General features: G+C 42.2%; 1 protein-coding gene across 2 annotated transcripts in view; it reads left to right on the top strand.

Moving 5' to 3' along the window:
* The window catches only part of pdgfc (platelet derived growth factor c), a 50,658-nt gene that overhangs the window by 19,974 nt on the left and 15,832 nt on the right, over positions 1 to 14,852 (top strand). For both annotated transcript variants that reach the window (XM_086105873.1, XM_086105872.1), the window contains exon 2: positions 13,427 to 13,619. In XM_086105873.1, coding sequence (XP_085961999.1) covers positions 13,427 to 13,619 — 193 coding nt within the window. The remainder of the gene's footprint in view (positions 1 to 13,426; positions 13,620 to 14,852) is intronic.

Below are 14,852 nucleotides of genomic sequence, written 5' to 3'. Positions count from 1 at the left end.
CCCCCAATTTTGCTGCTGCAGACTGTAAATTTCCCCAGTGTGGAACAAATAAAGGACATCTTAAATCTTAAACCAAAGTACCTTGAGAAAACCGACACAAGCATGGGGAGAATATGCAAACTCCACACAGCAAGGAGTGCTAACCAGTCGACTACCGTGCCGCCCTGTTCTTTGTATCCATCCATCCATCCAACCATCCATCCATTTTCCGATCCGCTTTATCCTCACAAGTGTTCCGGGGGGTGGTGGAGCCTATCCCAGCCTTCTTTGGGCAGTAGGCGGGGGACACCCTGAACCGGTTGCCAGCCAATCACAGGGCACAAAGAGACGTACAACCATCTGCGCTCACACTCACAACTAGGGACAATTTTGAGTGTTCAATCAGCCCGCCATGCATGTTTTTGGAATGTGGGAGGAAACCGGAGTACCCAGAGAAAACCCACGCAGGCCCAGGGAGAACATGCAAACTCCACACAGCAAGGCCGGGGCCGGGATAAAACTCACGACCTGTGCACTGTGAGGTCGACACGCTAACCAGTGGACCATCTTTGTATTATTATTATTAGTATTGTTATTATTTACAATGCCTAAATTTGATTTCTTCTCCCTGTGGGATCTGAAAATAATCAAACCTCATCCAACTACAACAACAAAGAGGGAAACGTTAACTAAATAAGCTTGCAATAACCACTGCAATCAACAAATTATCAAATGAGTACCTCTCTGACATTCTCAATCCAAACGGGGTGTTATCTCAATAAAAGCTTTTTCTTTCCTTGAAACTCATATTGGATCTCATCGTGCTATAAATTAAGTTTTGAATCTAAGTTTAGTGTGAAAGTGTACCTAATGAAGAGGCCGATGATTGTAAGGGATACGTTTAGGGCAGTGGTTCTTGTTAGAGGCACCGAACCTAACCAGTTCACATGCACATTCACCGAACCTTTCATTAGTGAAAAATAAAGATGATTTTTTTACACATTCAAGACATTAAAAAAACGATTTTATTACAAACATAAATTTCAAGACATGAGTAGTTTTTTTTATTTAATTGTATGGCAGAGGGCGGCCCGGTAGTCCGGTGGTTAGCACGTCGGCTTCACAGTGCAGAGGTACCGGGTTCGATTCCAGCTCCGGCCTCCCTGTGTGGAGTTTGCATGTTCTCCCCGGGCCTGCGTGGATTTTCTCCGGGTGCTCCGGTTTCCTCCCACATTCCTAAAAAACATGCATGTCAGGCTGATTGGACGCTCTAAATTGTCCCTAGGTGTGAGTGTGGGCGTGGATGGTTGTTCGTCTCTGTGTGCCCTGCGATTGGCTGGCAACTGATTCAGGGTGTCCCCCGCCTACTGCCCGGTGATGGCTGGGATAGGCTCCAGCACCCCCCGCGACCCTAGTGAGGATCAAGCGGTTCGGAAAATGGATGGATGGATGTATGGCAGAGGCGCCGTCAAAACCCTGAGACCGATTCACCAAACCCCTAGGTTTCGATCCAACCCAGGTTAAGAACCACTGGTTTAGGGTAAAATGGCTTTTATACTGAGTGAAATCTTCAGACAGAAGTCAGAAGGTGATTCCATGTCTTCATCCAGTCACACACAGAATTCCAGCTGACACTCAATCTTCCCGTGGCCGGATGCCACACAACAAGTGTTGGCACTAATGAGAGCCTCGCGCAAATCACTTGGGGGTGCTCTTGGGTGTGCGGTGCTCTTGCAACTTGAGCAGCAGAAGGAGGGAGAAAGTCTGCGGTCGTGAATTTCAGGCCCCCAGGGACTGGTCGTAGCCCGGTGGGTGTGGGAGAAAATGCATATTGCTCTGTGTGTGTGTGTGTGTGTGTGTGTGCAGTCATTGCCATTAACATTGTGCAGCTGTGGCACTTATGCAAGGATTTATTGCATGTGTGTTCATTCGAGCTTTAAATAAAATTAATATGTTCCAACAAGTCCAACGATGTAACTGCTCACTATAGAAAAGCTGTAAAAAGCCTATATGCGCAAAAAGTGCTGTGAAATAGACAATGATCCATAAAGAGTGTGTTATAACTGAAGTGGCTGCCTTCCTGTGACTTTTCGGGTAAAAGTTTTGAGACTTTTTGTGGGTCTACTCATTGTAGACACGCTGGCCAAATTTTATGTTGCTCAGTGAAAATAGCGTTGGGGGACGGATTTTTGAATGAGAATTGCCTGCTTCAAAACAAAGGGGATGACTTTGTGTATTTTCAGGCATGCCTTGACACACTTTTTTGGTGGGTCTATTATGGTAGACACACCGACAAAAATGTCAGGCTGCTCGGTAAAAATGTATTACAGGCTAAAGTTTTGAAGTTTAAAATTTTTTGCATTAACATTTCCATGTCCTTGCCGTTTTTCTTCTTCCATAAAGCCTTATTGGCCTGCCAACAGGTGATCATTCCTGAAATACAACCCCAGTCATTTTGACAATCTGTCACTGGGTGCTCAAGCCCACTCAAATTTGAATTCTTAATTAGTTTACATTTTACTCAATAAAGTGTCTTCATATTTTTCCAGTACTTGGTTAGATTCCGACAGCGTCCCTGTAACATGCCTGGGAGATGAACTCACTGCACAACTGGGCCGCACATGCCTAATTATTAATACTTCATGCTACCAAAGATTCCCACCGTGTGTTTGCAGCCATGTACGGGCAACGGACTATAAGCTTTAAAGCCATAAATAGTAGCTAAGCAGGGCCTGGGAATTCACTGCACCTGCGGGACTCCTAACAGGTAACAGATGTTGGCATTAAATTTCGAAATAATCGTGAAAAAAAGGTGAATTCATCCTTTGTTGGTTTACGTTGTCTTGTTAGTTGGTTTGGCTCCCACAAAATGGCCTTGCACTTTGAAATGTATTCACTAAGAAGCAGGTATCCTAAATGAAATCATTTTTTACTTTTTATAGAAACCTTCATGCACCTCAAACACTTCCTTGAGGAACTCCACTCAGTGTTGTTGAAGAAATTTAGGGGTATGCTGTTTCTTCACTGGGGAATGTCACACTCAGATTTTAACTTTTGTACTTTTAACACCTTCGATCACTGTTTGTTTTTGTCTTGCAACAAGAATCAAGGAGCTTTTCTCCCTTTTATAGAAAACGTACATTAAACACCTCCTTGAGGAACTCTTTTCAGTACTGTAGTAGTTTTTGAGTGGAGAATTGAGGGGTATATTGTCCTTTCTCTGGGATTGTCAACTTCTGAATTCTAAATTCCTTCCCTGAACACCTGATTTTTATTGTTTGGCTTCTTCTTAATACAAGGTTGAATGAGTGTTTCTACTTTTACAGAAAACGCCATGGACTTCACTCTCTTGAGGGACTCCATCCAGTACTAATGAAGAATTTTGTCTTTCCTAGTCGATTGTTACCCTCAGATTTGAATTTTTGTACTCTTCTATGCCGTGAAAAATGTACAATCATTTTACTTCTGTATCTGACCCACTGCGACTATTTCTAGTATAATACAGTTAGTTATAAGTGAGAGGGAGCTTTTGATTGAAAGACATTTGTGTCAAGTGACACTGGAGTTTAAAACAAACTTAAAAAGGCAAGGATCAGGGTGTCGACTCTGGACTTAAATTGTCCTTCTGTCACGTAGCAAGGTGGCGGTGGACCCAAAAAGCAGGCAGGAGGGAGGAGCAGGGTGTATTTGAAGAAGTGTATTGATAAAACACAGAAAACTAAATCAAAAACAAAGTTGTGAAAACAAAACGAACCCAAAGTAACAAACAAACACCATGGCAGAAACTAAAAACTCTCAATAACAAAAACATGACCAAAACATGACTGAAGCTAAAACATAACAATGAACTAAACATGACTGAAACAAATATTACAGAAGCCAAGAGCAAACAATGACCCGACACTGAGTGTTCGGGCTGGGAGTCCTTTTAAAGCCGCTAATTATGTAACGACCAACAGGTGTGCAGCTGCAAGGAAAAGCCCCACAGTGCCACCTGTTGGCCACAAACCGAAACATGACACCTTCAAAGCATACTGCTGTTTTGGTTAGCACCTGGGTTGAAAAAGGCTGAACTAAGATAATTAGGACCCCTTTTTGTTGATGGGGAAAAGGTAGTCTTTCATTTGTGTTTAGTGGATGACCGCCCAGCTTCTACTGGAAGGGACGGCATCTATTTGAGGAAATTTGCTATTTTCAAGAACAGCGCTGTTAGCAACCTACCCACAGAGTTCATTCATGTCCATGTTACGGTGGGCGGGGTCCCTAGAACTCCCCCCTTGCACGCATGTATGGGCGCTCCAGTGGAAAGGTTAATGTTCAACAGCGTGAATGGAAGGTGCGAAGAAAGCACAATGGCCGCACTGTACGCCAACCTATTCATCCGCATTGACTTCCTGCCTCAATAGCCGCCTCCACTTTCCTCACTGCGAGGGGTGGGTGGGTAAGTAGGTCAAAGAAAAGTCATGTTTGAGGTAATTCACCCCCCGGGAGGAACGGCTGCGCCTCTGATCTTAAGAAGACCCCAGAGGTGAGGTCATTTGCAAGTCACATGGTACATATCCATGATGAGGTGCTTCAGTGAAAAGACCCCCTGTTGATGAAAATGTGAAGAAAAGTCTACTTTTACTTCATCTTGTATGGTGTACCATTGGGAATTAAAAAATGTGTCCCTTTAAAGGAGACTTATGATGCATTTTTTTCACTTTGGTACCATTTTGTGGCATCTTTGTGGCAAGAAATTATGATGAAATGAGTAGACCAAGGTTGTGCTTTTCTGCCACCTTGTGGCATTTATAGGCAATTAGAAATATTTTGGGTTCAATTACTCACTAATTGCAGCATTGTTCGGCAGCTAACACTGTTTGCTTATGCTAATTGGTGCATCCAATATCAACACCATGATATTTGTTTCAGACAGGGTTGTTCGGCCATCGCTTGAAAGTGGCTCTGGACCTTCGCCCAGCCTAACTGATAATGTCACAAGCAAAGAAACTTGGCGTTAGGGCGGTTACAATGTAAATTAGCCCTGCTTGTTCCACCAACAGGTGCAGAAGGGCTTGCTCACAGACACATTTTTCGAAGTAGGCAAATAGACTCCATTGTTTAATTTCACACGTGATGCACTTGAGAGAGCCAAATATTTGTATACAAGAAATTAAAAGTACTTTTTTCTACAATATGTAACAATTAAAGTAAATGTATTAAGATAAGATAAGATGAGAAAACTTTTATTAGTCTCGCAATGGAGAAATTCCCAATTCACACCAGCAAAGTTATGAAAGGAAGAAGTAGAACAACAAAATATAGGAGCTGCTGGAAATTATTAGTTGCTATGCCCTTCGTTATGTTAAAACCGACATGTTTCAGTCAACATTCAACAGATGATGCCATGTCTGGCGAATCCCATTTCTCCCACCGCGATAACGTCACTTCTGGCAGTGGGGAAAAAGTGGAGGGTAATTAAAAACACGACTGCTGGAGGCCAAGACAAACCCCTCAATTTGTGACCTCCCGAGCCTGGATCAGTTAATTAAACATGGTCCCTTTCGCTGCCACTTGCTCCAAGAATGATGATAAGACCTCAGCAGAGTATGGCGTGCCGGGACAAGTGTGTGCTCAATAGATACGATTGCGCTTTAATTGGATTCAGTGCAAGAAAAGGAGGGATTATGCAGTGTTCCCATGCATGCGTGTTTGCCCTGCAGGAGGTATTGCTGTGCCAAATGTTAGTTTGGTGTCTTTATGAAAGAGTCTTTTCATGCAAAAGCCCTTTTTTTTGTTTTTGTTGGCGTAGTGTGATTCAATGGCGTCCCACTTGGCTGGCTACCAAGCCCAAATGAAAGCATCAAAGGCAATCCAATGTAGTTTTTTTCTTTTTTTTCCATTCAAGTTTACATACTTTTTTTCTATTTGAAGTATTGAATGAGGTTGAATGATAGCTGCACTGTAAAAGATGCTATGACTTGTTTTTTCTTTGTACATCAGGAGTTCTAAGTTAAAACTGAAAAACAAGTGTCATAAAAAAATAAAATTTGGTTATATCCAAAGTATATTCATGATTGATTTGAATTGGAAGAACTTTCTGACGTGTGTCACAATTTGCTATAGAATGCATTGGGTCACCAACGTGGTCTCCGCAGGCACCAGGTGGCCCGTGAGGACCACATGAGTAGCCCGCCAGTGCTAGGACATTGTGATTTGCTAGTAGCAATGATGATTCAAAAATGCAAACACTGGCAGTATTGTGAAAACTCTTTAACATGGTCAGAGTCTGAAATTTTAAAATCATCAAGTATTAAAAATATCACATTCTAATATTTTTAGAGGTAATTTGCACAAATATGTTATTAGTTATATGTTATACAGAAATGTATCAGTTTGGTCGCCCTTCACACAATCAGTACACATGAAGTAGCTCTTAGCTCACTCTTAGTAGGTCTTGATCTACATTCATGCCCTCACCTATGGTCACGAGCTATGGGTCGTGACCGAAAGAACAAGATCCTGGATTCAAGCAGACGAAATTGCACGACGGTCTGTGTCTCATGTGTTGTGTTGTATTATTTTGTCATTTTATGTTAACTCTTCTTTTGACGGCTCCTCTCACTCCTGTGGTTGAGAGGAAAGTAATTTCATCTGTGCTGTATGTCGCACATGTAGCACATTTGACAATAAAGTTGACTTGACTTGACTTGAAATTAGTTTCGTCCGCCGGGTGTCTGGGCTCTCCCTTAGAGATAAGGTGAGAAGCTTGGTCATTCAGGAGGCACTCAGAGTCAAGCCGCTTCTCCTACACGTCGAGAGGAGCCAGATGAGGTGGCTCGGGCATCTGATTAGGATGCCTCCTAAACGCCTCCCTGGTGAGGTGTTCTGGACATATCCCACTGGTAGGAGGCCCCAGGGATGACCCAGGACACGTTGGAGAGACTATGTCTCCCAGCTGGCCTGGGAACACCTTGGGATCCCTAAGGAAGAGCTGGAAGAAGTAGCTGGGGAGAGTGAAGTCTGGACTTCCCTGCTGAAGCTGTTGCCCCCGGATAAGTGTCAGATAATGAATGGATGGATGGAAAGAGTGCATATGGACATTTGCTCAGTTTCTCTGAGTTTTCGTGTCAACAGAGTGTTTGCTTATGCACTTCATACATATACCATATACATGCACACATGCTAAGTTGTAGTAGATAGTAGTAACTGGCTAATAGCTTCGCAAAAGGGATCCCCCCCCCCCCCCCATATAAATAAATAAAAAAATAGCATATAGCAACTAACAGAACAACTGGAGCATATGGGGCAAAATGAATGTTACCACTCGATTCAGTGCGAAAACTCATCTAGAAAATATTCATGTTATTGATGTCATTATATATAGTATACATGTCATTCTTATTTAGTTTTTGATGCAGACCAGTGTTAAAATAAATGAGTCAAAATACAGTGTCATTTACTAAACAAACTCGACGCCTTGTATTGAAAGAAATATTTGCCTATATATTTTTTAAATCGTCATCATATCTTGTCGCGCCAGTACTGGATCCATTGCTTGGCAGCATCACTTGTGTCTAAGAGGTCTTGATCTGTGCAGGTGGGCCCCAGTTCACAATCCCGAAGAATGTGCTCCATTGTTTGTATTGGGTGGCCACACGGACACTCACTGCTGAGTGAGAGTCCCCATTTATCGGTGTTGTTCCCAGTCTTGCCTACTCTGGTTCTTGCTCTATTTAATGTCACCCAGTTCTTTCTTGACAGGGCAGTTCCACTTGGAAGATGTTCGTTTGGGCTTTGGATTGCACCATTTAGTGCAGAGCTGTCCCATTCTCTCCATTTTTCGAGCCTGTGGTTTGTTGACTGCTCAGGGTCTAAACTTTGGACGGTCATAAAGCTCTTTCTGGACTTCAGTCTTCTTATTGAGTCACTATGACCATAGAGGGGGTGTCTTGTGTCATTTTCTTGACTATGCTTTTGTGTCCTTGCATGAATGTCTCTACGTATGTGTGGTGGTGCGATGCCCGCCAATCTGTAGAGTGCTGTCAGTGGTGTTGGTTTTAGTGTGCCAGTAATTATTCTGCATGTGTTGTTCAGCTCAGGATCTATTTTGTGAGCATGACACGATCTTGCCCATGCTGCTGAGCAATATTCAGCAGTAGAGTAGCATAGTGCTAGAGGTGTTGTTCTCAGAGTTTTAGGATCTGTTCCCCAGTTAGAGTTAGCAAGTTTAGCTAAGAGGTTGTTTCTTGTGGCAACTTTTGACTTGAGTTTCCTTACATGTTCTGCGAAGGAGAGCGTTCGATCTAATGTGACTCCAAGATAGACGGGATAGTCAACATGCTCAAGTCTCTCATTATTCCAGTGGATGCTTAATTTTCTATTTGCCTGGTGGTTATTTAGGTGGAATACACACACCTGCGTCTTTCCTGGATTGGCATTAAGTGAGTTTTGTTTATAATACTCTGTTAGATGTTGAAGAGCAGCTGATAGTCTCCTTTCGGTGGTTTCAAATGAGCGCGATTGGGTGGCAATACACAAATCATCGGCATATATAAATCTTCGGATGTTTTCAAACTCTGGCTGGTCATTTGTGTAGATGTTAAAAAGTACTGGAGCCAGAACAGAGCCTTGTGGGAGACCATTTTTTTGTGTTCGATATCTACTTTTCTTGCCATCCATTTCTACAAAGAAGCGTCTGTTTGTAAGCAGTGATTGTATGATTTTCACAATCGTTGTATTATGAACAGCTTTGGCAAGTTTCAGGAGAAGAATTCTGTGATTTACTGTGTCGTATGCAGCAGTCAGGTCTACAAAAACTGCACCAGTAATTTGCTTGGCCTCGAAACCATCCTCGATGTACTGAGTGAGGTTTAATATTTGGCTACAGCATGATCGCCCTGGACGAAATCCAGCCTGGTCTGGCGATAGTTGTTGTTCCACTGTAGGGTACATTCGGGCCATTATCATTCGTTCATATAATTTGTAGAGGATGCATAGGAGCGAAATAGGACGATAGCTTTTTTTATTCTCTGGGTCTTTACCAGGTTTTAGCAGGGCCACGACTCTTGCTCTTCGCCATATCTTCGGGATCTTTAGGCTTGCTGCACAGTTGATGAAGAGAGCAAGTATCCATGATCTGGTCTTTGTACCGAAGTGCTGAATTATTTCTGTTGTAATACCATCGAGTCCTGCTGCTTTGCCAGGTTTTAGGTATCATGGCTCCCAAGAGTTCTTCCATGGTGAACGGATTGAAGAGTTCATCACTTTCTTGCATAATGCGGTCCATTTCTGATTTCATTTTTTTGAGGTATCCTCGCTCTTTATTGGGTGGTTTTCCATTGAGTAGTAGTTGGTTTGCCACTTCGTCCGGTGTTACGGCAGCTGTTCTTGTTCGGATGTTCTTTTCTGTATTCAATTTCTTTAAAGTGCTCCATGCCTTCTTGCTATTATGAGTCATATCTGTGTTGCATATACGTTCTTGCCAGCATTCACGTTTTCCATTTGCAACAGAGGCTGTTAACAATTCACCTAGTTCGATAGTATTTTCATCAAATGGATCTGCATTATATGCTTGAACATAATCCTCGTAAAGTTCCTTGCTTTGATCTGTTAGGCAAGGAATGAAGGTCTTTCTACATCCTCTTGGGATGTGTCTCCTGGAAACCTCCCAGACAAGCTTTTGGAAGTGTTCATAGTTCTCTGCTCGCGCTGCAATGGTGGAGATCCTGGAATCTAGTTCATGGGTGAAGTCTTCCCATTTTGCCTTTCTAAAGTTAAATCTGGGGGTTGATTTGGAGTCGAGAGGCCTGATGACTGGCCTCACATTCAAAGTGATTGGTCTATGTTGTGATCTGGGGATTGGGTCGTTGACATATTTTTCAAAATTTGTGTAGATGTGAGAGGACACAAATGCCAGATCAGGGTTATAGCCTCTTTTCCATCTTGCACTCATGAAGGATGGTTTATCTTTCGCATTATGTAAGATTGTCTGATTGTTATTTAATGCCCATTCTTCAACGACCTCTCCATCATTATCATTTTGGGCATAGCCCCAGATGGTGTTATGACTATTGAAATCACCAATAGCAACTAGGGCCTTGTTTCTTTGGCTGACGGTTCTGGGCCACATGAATGGTGTTAAAGGTGGTTTGTAAACTGACACAATGGTGATATGTGTCGTTTCTACTTCAAGTATTTCCATCCCTTCTGTTTAGGATGTTCGATGGATCTCGTGTGTAGATGACACTTCCATGGACAGGGCTAGCATGGTGGACGACTAGGTGCATGCCTGGGACCACCCCAATTATTCAGTACTGTGCGTGGTGTAGAGATTGGTCTCCCCCGTGGGTTTGGGAGATTAACAGGGTCGCCAGTACTTGTAGGTACACGCGTGAAGGCTCTCTACTTGACCCCTATATTTTTTAAACCTCAGCACTTAAATGATCATCTCATTCTATCGAATTAATCAGTTTCAGTCCCATTGCTGGTTGATATCACCATGATTAAAATGTTAACCAATATGTTTCCCACTCCTTGCCTGCCTTGCAAACACCCACTTGCTGCACGTGTGAATCTGGATACTGACCTGAGTTGGCCTATTAAGATCTTCCGGTGTTTGTTATTCACGTGGCATAATGCTTTTGTTTTCTTGTTATTTTCTAAAGCCAGCAAGCAAAGAATGAATCACAGCCACTTGTTTCTCATTTATAAATGTATCTGGAAAAGCATGCACCATGGGGGCATACACAAACAACAAATTCCATCAGCAGGATGTATCTGTTTGTTTGGAGGAATATAATATAAACAGTCATCTTATAGGGTGCACTGATTGAGGAGTTTCAAGGGACCTTCGCGCCTTTTGTGGTGTTTATACCCAAAGGAAATACTGCAGTTTGACACTGTCATTTCTCACTCGCAAAAAGACTGTTTTGTGCTGCTTGGGTTCACTGAATAAAATAAGTACATTAAAAAGTGATTTATCCACAAACCGGCATCACAATGTTATATATTTGGTGCTGAAATAAAATAAAAAGCATCTAGGTTCAGTTTGTAGGTCTTAATGCTCAGTTTAGATTTTTGGGTGAAATCGATTTTTTATTTATTTTTTGGTGTGATTATGTATTAATTGTGACCTCAGTCTGTCTGGTGTGTGAACCAAATGCACCCCCAGTCACCCGCATGTGCAGAAGAGATGACGTGACCTACATAATAGTGTTTATGGAAGTAAATATGGTGCAGTGAGTAGGGCCTCACCTTTTCATCATCTCGTATCTGCGGAAGAGTGGTGTGGGAGCAAGTAAAAATATATTGGGGAAATGAGGCAAAGCTTTTTGATCGTCTCATTTCACGGAGACGTCTACTAAAGATGACATCACGTCATTGCCACATGCAATAAATGAACCGTTTGCGTGGCAAATAAGACTTTATTTGGGCTTTTGATGACATATAAATCAGATAATTGCGACCTTGCCGACAGAAGTCGCATTGCAGAAAAATCAAATACATATCCGATCTAAGACCACATATGAAAGTGACCCAGGTTGACTTTAAAAACAATGGAAATTGAGCCATTCAGGCTGTGAAAAAAAAAATCAGTTTTCATATTTGCCTGCAGTCTGAATGTAACCAATTCCCGTTGAATCAAATGAGACCTCCACTGGACTTCAAAATTCTGACAAATCATGGAAAAGAAAAAAAAAATCAGATCCACTAAATCACATGAGATTTCATCAATTCTCATGAGATTTCTTCCAAACCATGCAATGCTTATGCAAATTCATTAGAAACGTGTGTTCATCTTGCGATAATTATTTTAATTGCACATTGCCCTCAAATCTTGCCAGACCTGTTCTCAGGTACACCACACAGGAATTCCTCAATTGTTGGAAGAATTACCCAACGCAAATTCACATAAAATTTTCACAATTCTCACAAGAATTCCACAAAATCAAATGAGACTTTCTTAATCGCGTGGGATTTCCCCCAAATGACGCAAGACATTCTCAACAGTTGTGGGAATTCAATGAAGTCATGCAAGACTTCAACGACTTGTATGAATACCATAGAAAGTCAAGTCAAGTCAAGTCAACAGTATTTATAGCGCACTTTCAAACAGCCATCGCTGCATACAAAGTGCTGTACATGGAGCAATTTGACATGCACAATAAACAGTAAGACAAATCGGTAATAAAGGCGGTAGAAAGCACCAAACAGTAAAACCAAGAACAAATCTAAGTCATGCTGAGTCGAATGCCAAAGAATACAAGTGAGTTTTGAGGAGGGTTTTGAAGATGGGCAGCGAGGAGGCTTGCCGAATGTTCAGTGGGAGGTCATTCCAGAGAGAGGGACCAGCAACAGAAAAGGCTCCATCCCCTCTGAGCCTCAGTTTAGTTCTTGGTACTTCTAATAAGGTCTGGTCCACAGACCCATCCAGGATTTTTTCAAATCTTGCGCTAATCAGGTGGGACTTTCTTGAATCTTTCCAGAATTGACAAAAGACTTCATCAAACCTATTCAGACAATACGAGACTCTCTATAAAATCTCGTAGATTCCTTATGTTACCGGTACTTCTTCCTGGTGTAAATATTTCACATGATATGTGTAATTGGCTCAAGTCTCTGCTTTGTTGCCTACTGTCTCCTCTCCAGATACAATTCCTTGGTTGTCTAATTTAGTTTAAACCACGGGGGTCAAACTCAAGGCCCAGGGGCCAGATCTGGCCCGCCACCTCATTTTATGTGGCCCGGGAAAGCAGCTCAAACATGTCAACTTCCATTATCCTTTCTAAAATGTCTACTAAAAATTTTAATTCTCATATGTAATAAATAAGAGAGACATTCTAAGCTGGGTGGCCCGGTCAAGTGGTTGGCATTTTGACCTCACAGTGCGGAGGTACTAGGTTCGATTCCAGCTCCAGCCTTCCTGTGTGGAGTTTGCATGTTCTCCCTGTGCCTGCGTGGGTTTTCTCCGGGTACTCCGGTGTCCTCCCACATTCCCTCCCACATTTGACCACTCAAAAATTGTCACAAAGGTGTGAGTATGAGCGCGGATGATTCGTATGTGTGTGCCCTGCGATTGGCTGGCAACCAGTTCAGGGTGTCCTCCGCCTACTGCTCGAAGACAGCTGGGAGCTCCAGCATGCCCGCAACCCTTGTGAGGATAAAGCGGAACGGAAATGGATGGATGGATGGATGGATGGATATTCGAAGCATTTTCTTGTTACCAAATCCCTCATGAAAGTAATTTAAACAAGAGTTGAATCAACAGTTATTCTTGACTTCTTTATATGGCTTCGTCATAACGGCCCTCTAAGTGAAACGGTAACTAAAATGTGGCCCGCGCGATCAATGAGTTTGACATCCCTGGTTTAAAGTGTTCAATTCAGTGAGGTCTGTGACAGTTTATCGCCATTTTCGGCCGCAAAGCATCCCTTCATTTGTTGTTTTTTTTTTTCTCTTTTAGGAGTGCAGGAGTCCCATCAGGAGAAGGTGATCATGGTGTCTGGAGAGGGGACGATCCATAGCCCGGATTTCCCTCTCACTTACCCCAGGAACATCGTGTTGGTGTGGAGACTGGTGGCGGCGAGCAACATGAGGATTCAGTTTACCTTTGATGAGAGATTTGGCTTGGAAGACTCAGAGGACGGAATATGCAAGTAAGGAAAACACCCACTGGGTGTCATAATTCCTTAAATTGTCGCAACGACTGATACGTGAATAGAATTTTTTTCGAAATCACATGAGCATTCCTCTAATGTCGTGAGAGTTCTGCTAAATTACACAAGCATTAATCAAATCTGATAAGGCTTCCATTCAATTAAAAGACTGCTCTGAAAAATTTAGCAAAATCTCTCATAAAATTTATGTGAGATCACACAAGACCTTTTCAAATCAGGTGAGATTTCTGTAAAATCACACAAAACCTCGTTAAATCTTGTGAGACTACCACTAAAGCACTCAAGATGTCCTCAAATCTCACTAGAATGCCATATAACTATGCAGGACTTCCTCAAATCTTAAGAGACTCCTAACTCAGACTTCCTAAAATATTGAAAAACATTCAGCAAAATCAGATAAGACATTCTCATATGTTGTAAGAGTTCCACTGAATCACTTACTGGTACCACTAGCTAAATCAAGCAAATATTTCCTAAAAATAATAATAAAAATCACGAGACCGCCAAATGAAATGAGACCTCATGAAATCTTGTGAGATTTCTGCCAATTGCATGCTTCTATTCTATCTCATGAGACTTTCTTAAAATCTTTACAGACCTATGATGAATCATGGAATCGGGGAAGTAATCAGCTAACTCAGGCGAGACTTTATCGTATCACAGAGAATTCCATTCGATGGCGTTTCCCCAAGTCTTGTCAGTCTTCTTGCAAATTCATAAAAGACTTCCTCAAATACTGTGTGAAATCTGCTAAATCATGAGACTGACTGAAGTCTTGTGAGGCATCTGCTGAATAATGTAAGATCCCAAATGATGGTGAAAAAAATCAGCAAAAGTCATGAACGTCTTCATCAAACATTGGAAGAACAGATCATCCTCAATATTTTCTTGGGTAAAATACATGACCTTAGCAAGAGATGGTTGTTTTCCTCCATTGTTTGTTTGGGTTTTGGGAGGTTTCCACCAATTTTTTGCAAACAAATGACTTTGATTTGAATACCATAGGCATGGCAGATCACCGCTTGTACAGTTGGTCAGTGTTGGATCATGTGAGGTTGTCTGCCTTTCAAGATTTAGAGTGGGCGTGAGTCCATTTGTGAAATTGCCTCCGGGTTTCATTCTGCTTCAGACGATCATGAATATTAAAAATGTATACACAGCAGCGAATTTGACTCGGACTGCGTCAATACAAACGGCGGCTCACAGTAACTC

This window comes from Hippocampus guttulatus, chromosome 2 (genome assembly GCF_054856545.1).
Source record: "Hippocampus guttulatus isolate MCC_2025c chromosome 2, RoL_Hgut_1.0, whole genome shotgun sequence".
Lineage (NCBI taxonomy): Eukaryota > Metazoa > Chordata > Actinopteri > Syngnathiformes > Syngnathidae > Hippocampus > Hippocampus guttulatus.
The sequence above is the reverse complement of the archived record's forward strand: the minus strand, read 5'-3'. Positions and strand labels throughout refer to the sequence as shown.